A 21,059-nucleotide genomic window follows, 5' to 3' on the forward strand; every position below is an offset into this window, starting at 1 on the left:
TCAATAAAGTTCAAATCTCATTCATGATTGATTGTAAAATTGTGTCCTATACTTAATCCGATAACCGAGAATACGTTATATGATTATGCGTTGGATATCATGCTTGGGTTTTTTTCCATCTCTATCCAAGCAGGGTGCCAACAAGTTGAGCCAAGATCGAGCTTGACGAGGCTTGAGCTCGAGTTTGGCTCAGTTATTATTTATTAGTTAAGTTATATTAACTAGTGGGATTCCCTGCACTCCGCGGAAGGAATTCAATCGATATGAGATCGTTTCGTTGCGGTACAACCACTTGTATAGCCGATTCCGAAAGAATACTTTATGTTGAGAATATTTTTACCGGAATGTTAGAGAAAAAATAAACTCATTTACGTATTTAATTTTTTAAGAAATTTTACGACATAGTTGTTAGAGAAAAATCAAATGGAATATAAATTAACTTGGTTAAAAGCGTATATAGCGAATAAAGGTGAGGGTTCTGGTAGTATTGATTCCAGAACCAACGTTCTTCAGCCGGAATCGGTTATGTTAGTCACGTCATGGTATGGTACGTTACGGTATCGACATGGTTGTAAAACAAGGTTTCCAAGGCCGAGTACTCCCCGAGTAGTCGCTACAAGGCAGGCTGCCGAGGCGACTTTCTTTGACTCCGCCTAATTACTCGGAGTCGGTCAAACGCGGTCAACCTCGGCCAAAATTGGATCTAGTAGGTCAAATCGGGCCTAGTTTGACTTAAATAATAATACAACATAATTTCTATGCCTATCATATTCAAGAATAAATATCATTTTCACGTATTTTGTTATAAATATTAGTAAATTTGTGTTATTCGACATATATTTAATCTCCAAAAAGTAATTTCTTTATAATTTAACATGTTCGAGTACTCCCCAAGTACTCTCCGCGTAGACCGAGTACTCTCAACTCCCCGGTCGACCGACTAGGGAGCGCCTAGCAACTTTTGCAACCATGGGTATCGACACTCGTATAACTTATAACTTATGATACAAAAAAAAAAAAAAGTCTATTTATAAAAGAACTTTGTTTTAAAAAAATTATACCGGATTGTTCAGTTAGTTTTACTTAAAAGTTGGATCTTGTAAATGAAAGTTAAGTTTGCACGCACCCAAGAGGGACAAAGCCACATTAAAAACAGTTTCACATAGACACAATATGCCTTCCTTTTAAGACATTTTTAAAATTAAGTTCTTTGTTTCAGTTGTTGGTTTGACATAAGCATAAACATACCACCCCTAGAATCAACATTGACACAATCATGAACAAACCACCTCTAGAATCAAACAAGTCAATTTACCAAAACTCTAGTCATCACTACAATCATCACCCTCATCATCGTCACTACAATCATCATCCTCGTCATTTAAATCACCACCCTCATCCTCAGCATCAAAATCATCACCCTCATCATGTAAGTCATCACCCTCATCATCATCATCATTCAAATCATCACCCTCATCCTCATCAGCACTAGCATCATCTGTAAGATTAAATATATTATGATTTAATATTTAATCTATAGCCATCATAATCATTTACATTATAGAGATCAAAATATATTATAACCTATTAAGATAATTAGTTGGTAATTGTTGATGGGCCTAATTACCCTTATTAACTAATTAGGGTTTCCTCCTGGGTGCTTATATAAGGAGAATTATATGGAGGTTAAGGGGTTAGACAGTTACACAATCAGACACCCTATTAGCCATAACATCATAATGTTCGACCTCCCTCTCCTACAGCCGATACCCTTTTCGGTTTTCTAAGTCACCATCATTAGATTGCACCCTAAGGAGGAACCAGACCAAACTGACAACTATGTCAAACACTATTACTGCATCTACATCTGGATTCTCTGCTGGCCTGTACCGATGCAATCAAAGGTATGTTTTCATGTTTTCCTTCATAGACAAACAGAACTGAACCAACATGTTGTATCAGAGCATATGTTGATTAGTCAGTTCTGTTTTCGTATCCATAATTCTGGGATTGAAACTTGGAAAACGGAATTTTGAAACCTTATGAATCATAACAGCCGGTTTCGAGTCGGCCTTGTCCACTCGAGATCATTGTTTTCGGATAAAAGATTAATCATATGTTTATTCGAAATTAACTGGTTTATGTTTTTTAACCGAAATCTATTTAGAAAAACTAATAAAATTCAGGTTTCGGGTTCCAGAATTTATGTTTTATGTTTTAGGGTTCATCATGTTCTTGAGAAAATTCGAAGTATTCTGTTATGTTTTGGAATGATTTAGGATTAATGGGTGTTTTTTCCATGTTTGATCTAATTTTATCTTTTAATTTTTATTCGAAACTGTTATTAGATAAACAGTTATTATTTTCGAAATATGTTGATAAAATTAGATCACTTTAAAACAGGAAATAATATCCCATAATCCCTTAATTTCGAATTTTCGGTTATGATATCACAATTAACAGCTGTGACAGGAAGTTTCGAGATCATCAGGTTGCGACTCGAGACCGTAGTTGCGACTCGCAACCATAACGTCATTACTCGAGACCGTAGTTGCGACTCGCAACCATAACGTCATTACTCGAGACCGTAGTTGCGACTCGCAACCATAACGTCATTACTCGAGACCGTAGTTGCGACTCGCAACCATAACGTCATTACTCGAGACCGTGGTTGCGACTCGAAACCATAACGTCATTACTCGAGACCGTGGTTGCGACTCGAGACCATAACGTCATAACTCGAGACCGTGGTTGCGACTCGAAACCTCATTATTTTAGGCTGTTTAAATGTGAACTAAAGAAAAAATTTTAGTTCGATCCGCGCTAACGGGTGGTTTGCTATTAAATGATTGGTTTTGTAATTATTTAGTTAATTAATGAGGATCAAATAATGTTTTACAAAACCAAAATGGCTTTACTTGAATGAGTTTTGATATATCATTTCTGGCCAAAGCTGACTTGATACATCTACTTATCGTTCAAGTATTATGAAAGCTATGTTAAGCATGCATCATAAGCATGAATGTTTTAATATCTGGCCAAAGCTGATTTAATTCATTCATAGATGGCATACTTAACAAGTGCATAACTAAAGTGATTGTCTCAATTTCTGGCCAAAGCTGATTTGTTACAACCACTTTGCACATATGCTTAAATGATTACACTTCTGGCCAAAGCTATTTTGTCTTCGTTTATGTAGAACTTTAAGTAGTCTATTATTTTGATGTTAGTAATAGACATATCACAACATCTTCACATAATGATCCTTATATTAATGATCCTCAATTAATTTTGTGATCATTTTTGTCTGCCTTATACTTAGTACCCATAATTTTTTACTCACTATAATTTTCTTCTATAAAGCAATATCTCATCCACTCTAATTCCTAAGCCTAAAATGTTTTGCTTTATTTAAAGTTTCTATAAGAATTAGCTCTTATATTAAATACTTGATTATCTCTTAAGACACGATAACCCTATTGCTCTCTTCTGATAAGGCACTACAGAAGAAAAGTAGAGCATAATGATTAGGATAAATCGAACATGATGTCTCTTATGATAATCAAGAACTCTCTAACATAATTGCTATCACTAAAGTTATTCCAGATTAAGTTTTTCCTAAGACTACTCTATAATTGTGGAATAATCACAAGAACTCCTAAGGTGCATGTCTTCATTTAAAATTATAAATTATAAAGTTAAGTGGTATATGTGAATATATTATAATGTACAATACCATGACCCATAAAGTTAAGGGCTTACACATGGAAATAAGTACATTTTCCAGTACATTACATACTAAGTTTTCATTTGTACAATTTGATGCATTATAAATCAGCTATAACACTCAAAAGTACCAAAGTATAACGAGTGTGTTGATTAGCAACTTATGTACATAGAAATAAATGTTTGAAACTGGAAAATAAGATGTTATTCACCTTAAAACCACTAAAACGTTAAGAGAGGATTGTTCTAAGGTCCATAGACAAATTACAAGTGCTAATCCCAACGTTAAGGTTCTTCAAGGGAAAATCTCACTGCATAATTATGTCATTAGACTAGGCATAAGCAACGAGACTATCCATTATTCTAAAGAACAGTTGGATAAATTAATTAGCTAGTAACTTACTAATGATATTTAAGTCTGATAATTTTAATATTCCAATTAACACATGATTAGTTGACTCTAGTTCCATACGTTTCCTTACCAGAACTCGACAAATAACTGACATGAGAGTTAGTGACAAAATTAAATGTTAAGACTATAAGAACCATAATGAACAGTCTTCCAACAACGCTTTTCGATACCTTATATATTCTGGAGATTAATCAGAATACAGTATCATAATTAAGCAATGTTATGAAGGTTGTCAGGTTTGCATAGTCAACATAAAGTCACACTTATCTTAAACTCTCCTCTTATTTGTTCTAAATATCTGGATAGAAACATTACTAAGATGAAACTAGATGATACCTTATTTTTCACAACCTTTGTCATCATGCTAACGAGAATTTGACAAAAGGAAAATGAGACTTATAAATTTCATCCATTAGAACCAAAATTCATGAGAAATCATGACATGGTTAATGAGGATGATTATTCATCTAATCTCATTTTAAGTGATTAAAAATCATGACGTTACAGCCCTAAATATTACTTGGCTTAAGGAATAAGTATGGGTCCATCATAAGTCATTCATTGACATTCGTGGAACTTATTCCAAATGGAATATTCAGACATAATTCATTTATCATTTAAAAGACTATCAACTTGTATCTAAATTTTGTCGCATATGGCACACGGTCTTAGAAGAAATCTATTCATATATATACTTAATAAGATTTCTATTAGATATGTCCCTAAAGTTTCTTATGATATCTGGACATTAAAGAAATCAAATAAAGTCTAACGTATATGTGATAGGTTCCTACGTCACGTAGCTCATTGAAACTTCTCTTGTAGCATTCTAGAGATATTAAAGATCAGTGGGAGCATTAAGTGTCTTAATAATAACTTGCAATAGTTGCAAGAGGTGGGGGAGTGAAAATTTTAAATTTACACCTCTTGTACAAGACATCGCTCCATCACGACACTGTTCTATCAAACCTTATCTCCTTAAATCTAATGCTACTCTTACAAAAGTTTCATTGTTGCCTAATTGTGGGCGCACTTAGATTTCTTACCTAAACTAACATAATCCTCAACAAGAGAAACTACAACGACTAACGTCATTAATTTGTTTTCTCTATTAGATTTTTGTTGGTCGTTACATATTGACCCTAAGCATGCTAAGTTCCTAAAGATTTCTAAGCTCGGTGGGAGCAGTCAAAGTCCTTATCATGATTTGCAAGGAATACAAGAGGCGGGGGGAAGAGTGTCATTAAATTTCACTCCGAATTTAACTCCGATTACACCTCTTGTATATCATACTGCACCAACCCTTACAAACTTAGAATGAAAATGATAGCAACCTAACCAAGAGCTAATCCATAAAACTGAAACTTCTAATGAACCCAATAATCAACTCAGGAGGTCATCTAGGTTTAAAAGCCTACTAACTTTGATGATTACATAACCTCCCTAATTGAAGTTGAAATGGATTTTGGAAAACTTTACTGATCCTATCTCTTCAAATTAAGCCATTAGTGTCAATCAATCTTCTGAATGGAATAAAACAGTTTTCTAGTAAAACTGATTTTATGTGTTCGTGTAACGTTTGGGTTTTGATTGAATTACCTAAGAGTGTTCATAAATAAATCAAATCCTGATATAAGCGTTAAGACACTAAGAAGCATGATTGATTGTCAAAGGTCATACTTAGGAAGAGATAAATTATCAAAGTTTTCTTTGAGGATCATCACTGTTCTAGTAGATTATAATAGTTTAAAGCTACATTAGATGAACATTAAAAGAATTTTTCCTAACAATGGCTGACACATTTACATGTTCATTAGATAACAACCTAAAGTTTTAAACTGAAGGTTAAAGAACACTTTATTTGTAAGCCAATATCCATGTATGGGTTAATGCAAACATCATAATGTGATGAAAAGCTAACGTAATTATTTTCATCAAGAATCAAGTGGATTAATGTACCTACCTCAAGATGAGTGGGAGCAACTAAGATAAACTTGTCTATATAGATGATATTCTCTTGACAAGTATATGTTACATAAGTCAAAGCATTGTTAACACAAACTTTGATATAATAAACCTCAGAGATATCTCTTACGTGATTGATATCATAACATACTGAGATAGACACAATGGGATATTAGTTTCGTTCCATAAGTTTAACATTAAATGGGTCCTTACATATGTAACAATCAATATTGCTCTCCTTTAGAGGATAATAGGATATGAGATTATTTCCTTGCGCTTCATTAATTAGAAGCCTTATGTAAGTTTAAGTCTATACTCGTTTAGATATTACTCACATTGCAACACACTAGATATGTCTAGATTAATGTGAAGCATCTAATGGAGTATTACAATATCTTTAAAAAAAAACGAGAGACTACAATTTAAAGAAGAAGTGAGAATTAAAAACCGGTTTATTACTCTAACTTTGAGATATTCAAAGATTATAAAATGTAATTTCGGGTATATCCTTATGTCAGCAGACAAAACTGTCTCATGGAGGAGTCATAATGCACTGATATCAACAACCTAAGTTATAACGACATAATATAGTCACTAAATGTTGTTGGAAATTTATCAGTGGACTCATAAGTTTATTAACTCCATATAATTAATGTTTTGAAGAATTAGTGTGATAAAGTCAGTTACCATAACTCCTTGAACAGTAACAGTTCAAGAGGTGCTGCATTAAGTTTCGATACGCAATTAATTATTCGTTTATGAACGAATTGAGGAAACTAAGTTTTGTATCGAATACATTCATGATATGCTTAAGGATCCTATAACTGAAGGGCTATTACCCATAAGTCTTATTAAGAGAGCTCATAAACGGGTATTAATTAATAGTCGTGCGCAATTGCATATCGTACTATGAATGACTAAGTATTAGTTAATTTTCCTCATCAGTTTGATTTTGTATGTCTCTAAGAATATGTCAAGCTAGCATAATGGCATATAGACAAATATAGTTACAAATCAAACAAAGGGCTTACGCGTATTTTGATCATAACGGTTAGGTTTTAAATTAAGGTTATAGTATGATTAATGGGGGTCCTGAGTCGCATAATGATTCAACGGCTGTATTTTTCTGCTATAGTACTTGTTTAAGGCTAAAATGAGTGTTAACTCCTGATCAGGCTTATCTAACACTCATAGTAAATGATTACTCGGCTAAGTGGGAGAATGTAAGATTAAATATATTATGATTTAATATTTAATCTATAGCCATCATAATCATTTACATTATAGAGATCAAAATATATTATAACCTATTAAGATAATTAGTTGGTAATTGTTGATGGGCCTAATTACCCTTATTAACTAATTAGGGTTTCCTCCTGGGTGCTTATATAAGGAGAATTATATGGAGGTTAAGGGGTTAGACAGTTACACAATCAGACACCCTATTAGCCATAACATCATAATGTTCGACCTCCCTCTCCTACAGCCGATACCCTTTTCGGTTTTCTAAGTCACCATCATTAGATTGCACCCTAAGGAGGAACCAGACCAAACTGACAACTATGTCAAATACTATTACTGCATCTACATCTGGATTCTCTGCTGGCCTGTACCGATGCAATCAAAGGTATGTTTTCATGTTTTCCTTCATAGACAAACAGAACTGAACCAACATCATCCTCATCCTCAAGAGCAACATCCTGATCACCCTCAACAACATCACTACAATCATCATCCTCATCATTTAAATCATCACCCTCATCATTGTCACTACAATCATCATCATCATTTAAATCATCACCCTCATCCCCGTCATCATTATCCTCATCCTCATCCTCAAGAGCAACATCCTGATCACCCTCAACATCATCACTACAACCTTCATCCGCATCATTTAAATCATCACCCTCATCCTCATCATTAAAATCATTATCCTTGTTATCAAAATCATCGCCCCCATCCTCAAGAGCAACATCCTGATCACCCTCATCATCATCACTACAATCATCATCCTCATCATTTAAATCATCACCCTCATCCTCATCATTTAAATCATCATCCTCATCATCAAAATCATCCTCAGCAACACCATGCTCAAAATCATCACTCTCATCCTCCTCAAGACCCTCATCATCATCCTCATCATTAAAATCGTTATCCTCATCCTCAAGAACATCATGCTCAAAATCGTCACCCTCACCACCATGAATAACATCATCCTCAAAACCAATAAAATCATCTTCTTCTTCGGTATCCACGATGTTTTCTTCATGCCAAAGAGGACAAGTGCATGTTACCTTCTTATAGTTCCATTCCGCTCCACACGTGTAGCAAAATTCATATCCACATCTGCACAATAAACCTAAAGTTGTGAGAATATGCTGCTATTGATGATTATGCAACATCAAATTCAAGATCTACCAAGTAATAGTATTCGGCTAGAGGTGATCATAGTTTCAACTCGTTAGCCTTTAAATTATTTATCAAAAAAGTAACAATTCTCATTTAAAAACCAATAATTTTACTTTTTGAAAAATAAAAAATAAAATACTTTAAATTTGTTTCCGAACAGCATAAGATACACAAATTTATATTTACTTTGCATGTAAAATTAAGAGTAAATTATACAGTTTGCTGGTAAGACCATATTTGCCCTTTTGGGCCAACTTTCTAGATGCAACACATATGGTCCTCATAGTTCACTCAACAGTAACACGTTAACATACTAATTGACATTAAAAATCTGTAAAGTTCATGTACATTGTGAAATAATCTTATTATATTAATACATAAATAAATAAACTACCCATTCTGCTACCTGACACTGACATTCTAATGCAAATTAAGCATGTCTATGAAAAACAAAGGCATGAAGGCATGGCATGATAACAGAGCCCATACACTTAATGAGATTTTAAAAGGTGAAAATGGTTAAATCAATAGTACTATGTAATTTCTCGTCGCTCTTAGCATCCATTTTAACAACTTAGTCAATATTATTTCACGAAGACATAAAGAGTACCAATAAGACAAGCAGTGGCGAAGCTAGAGATTTCCCCGGGGGGGGGGGGGGGGTCGAAAACTTATATACCTAAAAAAGTTATAAAACCGGGGGTTCGAAAACGTATATACCTAAAAAATTCTATAAGAAAACTACATATCGGACACTACTGAGCGAAAAGTTCGGGGTCCCCCCCCCCCTCCCCTACAAAGCTGCGCCCCTGAAGACAAGATAAGAACTCAAGTAGAATATGCAAATCTGGTGAAAGTAATGTACCTGCATGTCACATGATAGCAACCAGCTGCTAATTCTATCATATGTTTGCATTTTATGCACTGCCGCCACATATTCCTTGCTGCCAGAACTTTAAGCTTTGATTCTTCCACAAGTGATGTTGGGTTTCTTCTTTTGAACTCTGCACATGTCATATTTTCGTGCCATGGAACCCTACAATAAACGCAGAAATTACCATGACAATTGTAACATGCTCTAGCTCCAAATCCATAAACCAATACAGGATGCCTTAGAGCTTCCTTTGTTGACATTAATGTAGAGCATCTAGGATTAGGACAATAAACTTTTTCCGTCACCGGAATTGAATCTTCTTTCAGTCGTTGTCTCATCATCTGAGTAAACTTCGGGGTCAAGAACTTGTCACAACTTTCTATTCTCAACTCATTCCCACAACCTTCATGAGGGCATTTTGGTATCACACCCGAATGCAATTTCACCTCTACGTGCTGCTTCACACAAGAATAGCAATATCGGTGTGTGCAACCTTCAATTGAAAAGAATTGGTCTACAGATTTATCATCTAAGCATATTACACAATTTTCAAGCTTTTCTTGACTTGATACCACCTTGCTTTTCTGGGAACTTATTGCTTCTCTTGCAAGCTTAAACGCAAATTTGACATCTTTACGAGCAACAAGGGAGTGCTCACAGTATGTGAAACTTTTCCGAAGGAGATTCAATTGATCCATAAAGTTTATAATTTTTTGTTGCTTTGGCCGCCACCGCCCACTAACCTGAAATTACCAACACGCTGTCAGGACAATCTAAGCGGCAGATAATGGCTTCATATGATTATATCAAGCCATAAAAGATGCATGAACTCTTAAATATAAAACTCGCAAAATTGGATAAAAGAAGCCGTCCACAAAACAAGTCGTCTCATAATTCATATAGTAAGCTGTCCAAAAGTAATCCAACTATATAAGAAAATAAAAACATGTCAAAATACATCAGATAGTTATACTTGAAACACAAAAAGCATATAAAGGAATTTATGTATCAATAAACTTGATCACCAAAGCATACAAATAGTTACACTTGACATAAAAAAAAAGCATGCAATATATAAACCATAAAAAAAAAAAAATTCTATTGCCTATTTCTAGCGGTTTGGATCCAGTCTGGTTTTTCCTACAAACTTAGAACCAAACCGTTCGTTACGGTTTCAAAATTTCCAAACCGACCGTGAAAGAAAACCAACGGACACCGGCCCCTAAATTTTTATCATAGACAGTCAACTTGCCACAACAGATAGTTGATAAAGAGATACATATTAATTAATGCATTGTACATTTGTATGATGATCATCTAAATAATATAAGGGAAAACCAATTAACTCACAAGTTGATACAGCGGATAATAATCACAATAGAACACAATTCTGTTGAGTTCCAAAGCAGTTGCAGCCTTCAAAGCCTCAATCAACGCGTGCCCCTCCACACTCCGGCCGCCTGCTCACCCGATCACCTTTAATCAAATCCAGAGGCTTCTTCATCTCAAATATCATCTCATCTCTCGAATTGCATATGGCCACACCAGTTCCCGCCATTTTCACTACTTTATTTGAAGAAACTCTCTCATCACTCAACAAACCCTTAAAATAAACCTTAAATACCTCTGCATTATCATCGCTCTTTGAAGAGGAAGAACCCACGCTGTACGGACGCTCCGTTTCAGTTTCAATCATCATTTGGTCTTTAATTTCCCGCTGTTAGGAAACTGGAGAATGACTTTTATAATCAAAAGATGAGTAACTTCCACAAGTGATTGAGCCTTGTGCTTTTTATTTTGTAACAAGTTTGTGGTATAAAACCAACTATAATATACCTTTGGCTTTTTTAAATAAGAGGCCATTTATGTAGTTTACATCTTACAATATCTACGGAAGATTAATGTACAACACAAAATATTATGAAACCAACCCACACTCCCCACTACCACTGGGTTGGTTGTCTTAGGGGTGTTTAAGACCGGATTATTCGGTTTTTGAATATCCGAAAATTTCATATAGAGAATATTAATATCTGAATTCATATTCGAAGTTTTAGATACGGATTCAGATATTTAAACGGATATCCAAAGTTATAAAAAAATTCAAAATATTTGTTTCATGCATAGGTTAAAACTCAACATGTATTTGACTATTCAAATTCCAACATTGAAAACAAAAAAAAAACATTAAGAGTTAATTACTGTTTTCGTCCCTGTGGTTTGTCAAAAATCACTATTTCAGTCTATTAGTTTAAAAATTGCGATTTCAGTCCCTGTTGTTTTACTTTCGTAACTATTTCAGTCCACCTCCGTTAACCCAACCCCTTTATTCGGTTAAGTACACGTGAATTGACCATAATGCCCTCATTAATAAAAAACAAAAAGATATCTAAATGAGTAATTATTGTTTTCGTCCCTGTGGTTTGTCAAAAATCACTATTTCAGTCCCTATGGTTTCACTTTCGTAACCATTTCAGTCCAGTCTCCTAACATCGTCTATTTTACCGTTAAGTTTTTAATGAAATACCTAAATTCCCCTTGTACTTATATGATTTTATTGTTGTATGACATATGGACTTAAATTGGATTGTAGGGTTCGACCCACCATGGCTTCAGTAGAAGTAGAAGTCTGGCACTATTTTTACATATATGGTTCCAAAATTTTAATTTTGGATTTTAGAATTAGAAAATGTCCATGTAAGCATTATTTTTCAAAGTTATTATGTTAATTGATGCTGCTAGAAAGATATTAATTGGGGTGGGGTAATGGGTCGCCGGACATTAAGAGGGTGGGTTTTGATGCCGGAGACTGGACTGAAATAGTTACGAAAGTGAAACCACAGGGACTAAAATCACAATTTTTAAACTAATGGACTGAAATAGTGATTTTTGACAAACCACAGGGACGAAAACAGTAATTAACTCATTTAGATATCTTTTTGTTTTTTTATTAATATGGGCATTATGGTCAATTCACATGTACTTAACAGAATAAATGGATGGGGTTAACGGAGGTGGATTGAAATGGTTACAAAAGTGAAACTACAGAGACTAAAATCGCAATTTTTAAACTAATGGACTGAAATAGTGATTTTTGACAAACCACAGGGACGAAAACAGTAATTAAATCAAACATTAATAAATCCACATTCAAATTCATTTTTTACTATTTTTTTTTCTATATTTAAACTAAACATATTAATCAGATAATGATTCAGACTGAAGTGAATTAACCGAATCGATGATTAATTCTAAAATTAACATGAAATCAGAATGAAAATGAACGAACAAGTGTTCAATTTCAGTAAATTAGGGTGCACGGGGCACATGCGGTGACTTCAGTTGTCGTGCGGGTACACCGCCACCATCCAAACTTTACCGCGCGGGGAGTGGGAAGCTTGGTGTGTGCTCACCGATTGAGAGAGAGGAGAGAGGGGGTGATTGGTTGTTAATGTGGGTCCACCATTTTTCCACCAATCATATTTTTTTCTTCTTTTTTTATAAAAAAATAATTGTGTGAGTGGAGTGATGTCAACGTTTGAGTGCAAAATAGGGACTTAAGAGAAGAGTTGACGTGGCGCGTGCTGATTGGGTGTGTATAAGAAAGGTCACTCCCCCCTTAGAGGAGTGCCCCCCACACCCTTAAAACGAACCGAAGCCGAACTGATTGATTTGAATGTGAAGTTACGTGGATGATTGATTGAATTTCAAGAGTGTCCAATGGATTGAACTGCTCCGATACCAAGGATAGCTCGATTTTTTAAGAGAGAAGAGAGAGAGAGAGAGAGAGTTATCCCCAAATAAGCGTAACCTAATTGGTTAGCTCTAACTGCCATATAACAACTATTCAAACAAATTACAATATGACACAACTCACCCTTCGACTATTACAATTGTACAATTAACCTCCCTAACTTCCCAACTAACTCCTAAGACTGTGTAGTCATAAAGCCCCTTTAGGGGGGGGGGGGGGGCGTTATGCGACAAGTGACGAAACGCATAAGAGAAGGGCTTTATGGGGCTCTATATCACAAGAGGGTGTAGTGGGGTTATATATATATATATATATATATATATATATATATATATATATATATATATATATATATATATATATGTATGTATATATATGTGTGTGTGAGTTGGTAATGGTTGGATTTTTTAAATACTCCCCCTCACGCCGCTATCCATCTCTCGAGAAGACAAAGTATTCAACCCATAGCGCCGGCAGTATTGGTGTTACCGGGCACTATGGGGCGCCATCGATGTTGCCGGCGTGATATAAAGCCTCACTACGGGTGGCCTAACAACCTTTTGAATCATATCATAGACTCGAATCTAAAAATTACAAATACTCGGCAAATTCTCGTTCCTAGTTAGAACTCTTGTATTCATGCGTATTTTATGGTGAAATACATGGTGTTAGATGGTAGGATAAGCGAATTAAGGGAAGATATATTTTAGTCTAACTTTATTTTCTATATTTTTGTTTAAATAATGTCAATTTGTATAGGTTGTTCATGTAAATGACCAAGTTAAGCATTGCACCCGACAATGGCAAAGTCGCATTATAGTTCCACACAATGTCATTTTTAAGATTAATACTTTTATTTCAAACTATATATATATTTTTTAAAATGGCATTGTTTAGATACATGTATCATCTACATCCAATCAAAATGACAGGATGTTTGTTTGACATAATTATAAACAAAACACCCCTGAAGAATCAATTTACCAAAACTTATCATAATCGTCAAAAAGAACAACATCATGCGTCAAATCAAACTAAACATCCTCATCCTCAAAATCCAAAATGATGGGATGTTTGTATGACATGATTATAAACAAAACACCACTAGATCGAGAATCAATTACCAAAACTTATCATACTCTCCCAAAAGAACATCATGCCTCAAATCATCATACACATCCTCATCCTCAAAATCATTAAAATCATCATCCTCGTAGTCTTCTTCCTAGGTATCTATGATGTTTTCTTCATCCCAAAGAGGACACTTGCATGTTGCCTTCTTGTTCTTCCATTCTTCTCCACACGTGTAGCAAAATTCATATCCACATCTGCATAATAAACAAACCTAAAGCTTTAACACCATTGATGACTCTACAGCGTTGAAATTCATTCATTTATTCAATGAGTTTATGTTACGATACAAATTAGAGGTACACGGAGTTTTATGACAACTGTAATAATAGAAAGGCTAATAGGGAACTTGTAATCAAATAACAGGCTGGTCGCTAGTTAGAGGTACGGGGGTTGGCTAAAATAGATACTTACGCTGTGTTCCCGAGTTTCATTTAACAAAGGAAAAGAAAGGATTCAGAGGGATTTAAAAAAAAAGTCGTGTTTCAGAGTTTTTTTTAAGGAAGGAAATGGAGAGAAATAGAAGGTAAACTTAAGTAATTTTCCTTCATTTTAAATCCTTCCAAATTGCTTGTGTTGGGTAAACCATTATACCAAATTAGGGATGAGCTCACCGAACCGGCACCGAAAATCCCCAAAAGTGGGTACCGGTACCGGTACCGGTATCGAATATACCCGATTCGGTACGCCGGTACCGGTTCGGTACCGGTATTTGAGGGTGAAAACCGGTAAATACCGGTACCGAACGGTACCGTACCGGACCGGTTACTTTTTGGTACCAATTTGAAGACTTACCTTGTTCCATATTCAAACCAAAAATAGGCAGTTTTCGGCAAAAATCATATAAAGAAACTGTGACAGCGAGATCGGAGGAAGAAGCCGTGCCAGCAAAGATAGGAGAAAGAAGACCATAATGTCCATAGGAATCTAAAGATGAAGGCAATGGTGCATTTACGGCACAAACAGAAATCCAAATTATTGGAGTTTAGTATGAAGCCTAGAGAACAAGTAAGCATGGTTTGGTAAGTTGGTGATATATATGGACTAGTTAAGGATAATTTCACTGTTAAAATGTTTAAAAGGGTTGAAAATGAAGCCAGAGAACATGTCTTTAATGGTCATCATATTAGAAGAAAGCCATGCCAGCCACCTGCTACAGTTAGGTTAGCTAGTAATCAGATAACTGGTAGGTTGCTAGTTCAGTTAGGTTAGCTAGAATAGATACTTAAGGATGGGAGGCATTGTATACCGATCTTCAAGGGCGGACCCAAGCATTGGTGTGGGTGGGCGGGCGCCCCCCTTGAAAAAAGATTTTTAGTGTATTTTCGAGGTAAAAATCCCGACTGCACCCCTTGAAAATTTGGTTGAACCCTTCGTTCGCACCCCCAGAAAATAATTCCTGGGTCCGCCACTGCCGATCTTATGCATTGTTACTTTAAGAACTAACATGTATGGGATCAGATATAAGTCTGAATTAGACTCGATTTATAATCAGGTATAAGTCTGAAAAACACAAGCATGAAGGCAGGGAATGATAACATAGCCACACACTTAATGACGACTTAAATGACGTAAATTTTCGTCGCTCTTAGTTCATTCTAATAATTTAGTCATTATTATTTCATCAAAAGACATAGCATACCAATAAGACACGACACCACAAATATACAAAGCTGGTGAAAATAATGTACCTACATGTCATGTGATAGCAACCAGCGGCTAATTCTATCATATGTTTGCATTTTATGCACTGCCGCCACAAATTCCTTGCTGCCAGACTTTTGAGCTTTGATTCTTCCACAAGTGGTGTTGGGTTTCTTCTTTTGTACTCTTCACATGTTATATTTTCATGCCACGGAACCCTGCAATATACGCAGAAATTTCCATGACAATTATAACATGTTCTAGCTCCAAATCCATAAACCAATACAAGATTCCTAAGAGCTTCCTTTGTTGACATTAACGTGGAGCATCTAGGATTAGGACAATAAACTTTTTCCGTCACCGGAATTGAATCTTCTTTCAGCCGTTGTCTCATCATCTCAGTAAACCTCGGGTCCAAGAACTTCTCACAACTTTCAATTCTCAGTTCAACCCCACAGTCTTCATGAGGGCATTTTGGTAACATACCATTAAGCAATTTCACCTCTACATGTTGCTTCATACAAGAATAGCAATATCGGTGTGTACAACCAATTGACATGAATTGGTCTATAGATATATCATCTAAGCATATCACACAAGTACCAAAATTTCCTAGAGTTGATACTGCCTTTCTTGTCTGGGAACGTATTGCTTCTTTTGCAAGCCTAAACACATATTTGACATCATAACGAGCAATAAGGGAGAGCTCACAGTATGTGAAACTTTTCCGAAGGAGATTCACATGATCCAGAATGTCTATAGTCTGTTGTTCATTTGGCAGCAACTCCCCGCTAACCTGAAATTGCCAACACGAAATTGATTACTCTTTGTAAATTATTTAGGCTCGAGAGCTACTCGTTATCGGCTTGGTTAAAAACTCGAACGAGCCGAGCTTTAACGAGCCCAACGAGCCTGGAATACAAAGCTCGTTTAGGCTCGCGAGCCTAAACGAGCCTAAAACAAAATTTTAATTTTTTTTTATATATTATATAATAACAATGCTGATAACATTGGCGAGCCTAGCTCAGGCCGAGCTTTGGCTCATTTAAGTGATAATGAGGCAAGGTTGAGCCGAGCTTTTAGCTCGTTTAAGGTTGTTCTCAAAATTGCTCGAGCCGAGCTTGAGCTTTGGTTTTAACTCACGAGCCGAGCTCGAGCTCAGAAACGTAGGCTCGAATCAAGCCGAGCTCGAGCTTCATAAAAACATGACGAGCCGAGCTCGAGCCTAGTCGGGCTCGGCCCGGCTCGGCTCGTTTACACCCCTATGGACGTTACCACACCATCGGAGTAGTACCTAACAATTTTTACATCTATGCTCCCGAGACCCAATAATAGCTTGGCTATGGGTGGGAATGGGATTCTACTGGGTGTGGTTGTTGTTCTTGTAGTCAACTTGCCACAACACTAAGTTGATACGGAGATAAATACTAATACATTGTATGATGATCACAATCAAACATGATTATCTAACAAAGGAGAAAATCAACTCACATATTGATACAACAGATAATAATCACAAAACACTTCAATTCTCTTGAGCTTGTAAGTAGCTGCACCCTGCAAAGCCACAATCAATGCCTGCCCCTCCACATACGGCCTGGAAATCGGCTCACCTTCAATCAAATCCAAAGGCGTCTTCAACTGATGAATAATCTCATCCGACGAATCGCATATTGCCGCACCCATCGCCGCCACTGTCACTGTTTTATATGAAGAACTAGAACCATAAACTCTCTCTTCATTCCACAAACCCTTAAAATAAACCCTATATACCTCTCCCTCATCTTCGCTCTCCGAAGAATATGAAGATCCCTCTCCGTAAGGACTCTTCGTTTTGGTTTCAAGCTTGCTTATCTGGGAATTTATTGCATCTCTTGCAAGGCAAAACACATATTTGACGTCGTCACGAGAAGTAAGGGAAAACTCACAGTATGTGAAACGTTTCCGAAGGAGATTCACTTGATCCATAATGTCTATACACTTTTGCTGGTTTGGCAACAACTTCCCACTAACCTGAAATTGCCAACACGAAGTTGATTAGTCTTTTTAATTTATTTTGGTAGTTTTTACATGTTATCGTTTGTTTGTGTGTCTATATGATGTGTTATTTGTCGCTATTATACGTGTTCACCAATTTCCTGCTAGTGCTATAGTTAGTTTACTAAGGATGTTTTCTTGCAGTCTATGTTATTCTTCTTTGTAGAGTTTTGAGTAGCTACATATGCTTTAATTTGACTTTTATGTATAAACTAGATTGTTGCCATAGGCCGCGTGTTGCGGCGGCGACGCCTTAGTTGTTTTAACGTATCCGATCAAAAGCATTACAGTCACAAAAGAAACGAATTTGAACCCGAGTTGGTTTGTTAGTGAGGGTTCCACCTAACCACTACACCACCCTTACCTTTGTATCAAGACTTAGTGGCATCAAAACGTACAATAACTAGAATTTATACCGTCTAATAAATACGTGTTATATTTGACCTGACTTGTTTTTTAACACAGTTTACGTCAAAATGTAGACCAACAAAAAACGTAGGCAAAAATTAGCATAAAAACCGACACGTACATTAAAATATCAAAGTGTAGACTCGTTTCCGAAAAAATATTATGTCCAAACATGAATTTATATAGCTTACGTTGGAACGTGAATTTGTACCGACACACATTAAATATCAAAATGTAGACCAACCTAAAACATACATAAAATAAGCATGAAGACGCATATCACCCGATTCATTTCCAAAAAAAAAATACGCCGAAATGTGAATTTATACTGCACGTTAATAAAAATAACCACGTGAGAATAGTTTTTAATTTTTATTTATTTTAAGCTAAGAATGAAAATATAGGGGATAAAATCCTAGAACTCAAAGGGGTGAATTAACAATTTATATAGTTTATAAAAAGTTTTCTAAAGCCTAGGGGTTGTTTTTATCAATTCAGAAAGTTTAGGGTGACTTTTTGTCCTTTACGTGGCTCCAACCATTTGTTTTAGTATAATAGTAAATATGACTTTGGAGTTGGAGGTCTCACTCGAAGCAAAATTTCTGTTCCTTAGGAGTTAGGATAGATGTAAGGCTTACCTACATCCCACCATCCCTAGCAGTGTTATAAAAATCGGGATTAGTCGCTGATAATGAGTAATCGGTAGTTTACGGATATAACTTCACCTAGTCGTACCTAAAATAGGTAATCGATCAAACGCGGTCAAATTTTGGTCAAAATCGATCAAAATCTTTGCAGCGTTTTAAAAATTATACTTATTAATCCAATCCGATCGATTAATCCCTATTAATCCCAATGAACCGCTAGTCGGTACCATACTGTCCGACTAGAGCTTAGCGACTTTACAATCATGCCCCCAGACCCATTAGTAGTTTTGCTATGGGTGGAATTTTATAGGGTATGATTGTTGTTGTAGTAGTCAAGTTGCCACAATAGAAAGTTAATACAAAGATACATATTAATAAAGCAACATGGTTATCTAATAGAGGGGAGAATCAACTCACAAATTCATAAAGCAGATAAAAATCAACAAACACTTCAATCCTCTGCAGTCCCAAAGCAGCTGCACCCTTCAAAGTCGCAACCAACGCCTGCCCCTCCACACACGGCCTGGAAACCCGTTCAACTTCAAAGGCTTCTTCATCTCATAAATAACCTCATCCGTCGAATCATATATCGCAGAACCAACCCCCGCCAATGTCACTATCTTATATGAAGAATTATTGGAAGAACCAGGACCATAAACCCTCTCATCACTCCACAAACCCTTAAAATGAATCCTATATACCTCTCCATCATCTTCTTCGCTCATCGAGGAAGAAGAAGAAGAAGAACCCTCTTTGTAAGGACTCTTCGTTTTGGTTTCAAGCTTGCTTATCTGGGAATTTATTGCTTCTCTTGCAAGCCTAAACACATGTTTGACATCATCACGTAAGATAAGAGAGAACTCACAGTATGTGAAACTTTTCCGAAGAAGATTCACTTGATCCATAATGTCTATATACTTTTGCTGGTCCGGAAGCAATTTCCCAGTAACCTGAAATTGCCAACACAAACATATCAGCAGTGTAGATATGTAAGGCTTACCTACATTCCACCATCCCAGCAGTGTTGTAAAAATCGGTATTAATCGCCGATTAATCAGTAATCGGTAGTATACAAACAAAATTTCACCTAGTCGGGCCTAAAATAGGTGATCGATCAAAGACGGTCAAATTTTGGTCAAAATCAATCAAAATATTTGAAGCATTTGAAAAATTATACTTATTAGTCCAATCCAATTAACAAGTTTGAACAATTATATACAAAATTTTGATAAATTTGTGTATGATAAAAAGATAAATTTTGATAAACGCAATGTGTGATAATCACAATCAATCAACATGATATCTAACAGAGGGAAAAATCAACTCACAAATTCATACAGCAGATAAAAATCACAAAACACTTGAATTCTCTTTAGTCCCAAAGCGGCTGCACCCTTCAAAGTCTCAACCAACGCCTGCCCCTCCACACACGGCCTGGATATCGGCTCACCTTCAATCAACTTCAAAGGCTTCTTCATCTCATAAATACCTTCATCCGTCGAATCGCATATCTCCGCACCCATCCCCGCCACTGTCACTGTTTTATACGACGAATTATTTGAAGAACTAGGCCCATAAACCCTCTCCTCACTTCATAAACCCTTAAAGTAAACCATATATACCTCTTCATCATCTTCGCTTTTCAAAGAAGAAGATGAAGACCCCTCCCCATAAGGAGGACTCTTCCTTATGTTTTTGGTTTCGGTTTCAATAACTAATCGGTGTTTAAGTTCGTTCTGGAGTTTATCAATCTCTAGGGTTTGGAGGTTTGGTATTGGTTGCGGAGGTTGAATAGTGAGAGATGCAGCCATGGCTTCTTGGAGTTGGAGACGGTACGCTAGTTGAAGGTCGGACTCGATGGCTGCTGCCGCCATGAACTCGCGGTGTTGTTCGGTGGCGATTCGGCTCAGTTCTTCCATGTTGATGTTCATCGAGTGAGTTGTAAGATTAATAATGCAAATTGTTAGGGTTATAATAATTTCCACCAATAAGCATAATCTCGGGAAGCATATTGGGTAGTAGTGGCGGGAACACAGCCTCGGGAGCGGG

At 36.1% G+C, this 21,059-nt stretch overlaps 1 protein-coding gene across 1 annotated transcript; it reads right to left on the minus strand.

The window, feature by feature from the left end:
* Window positions 1-14,376: 14,376 nt before the first annotated feature.
* On the minus strand, window positions 14,377-20,936 carry LOC110901182. The gene is made up of 8 exons (XM_022148026.2): window positions 20,608-20,936; window positions 20,339-20,547; window positions 19,657-19,960; window positions 19,428-19,567; window positions 17,410-17,931; window positions 15,970-16,714; window positions 15,070-15,201; window positions 14,377-14,471 (listed from the first exon to the last, which is right to left on the minus strand). Exons 1-8 carry the CDS (start codon window positions 20,927-20,929, stop codon window positions 14,377-14,379), a joined length of 2,469 nt encoding a protein of 822 aa, XP_022003718.2. The 5' UTR covers window positions 20,930-20,936.
* Between the last annotated feature and the right edge of the window lie 123 nt (window positions 20,937-21,059).

The sequence above is a fragment of the Helianthus annuus genome, chromosome 13 (genome assembly GCF_002127325.2).
Source record: "Helianthus annuus cultivar XRQ/B chromosome 13, HanXRQr2.0-SUNRISE, whole genome shotgun sequence".
Classification (NCBI taxonomy): domain Eukaryota; kingdom Viridiplantae; phylum Streptophyta; class Magnoliopsida; order Asterales; family Asteraceae; genus Helianthus; species Helianthus annuus.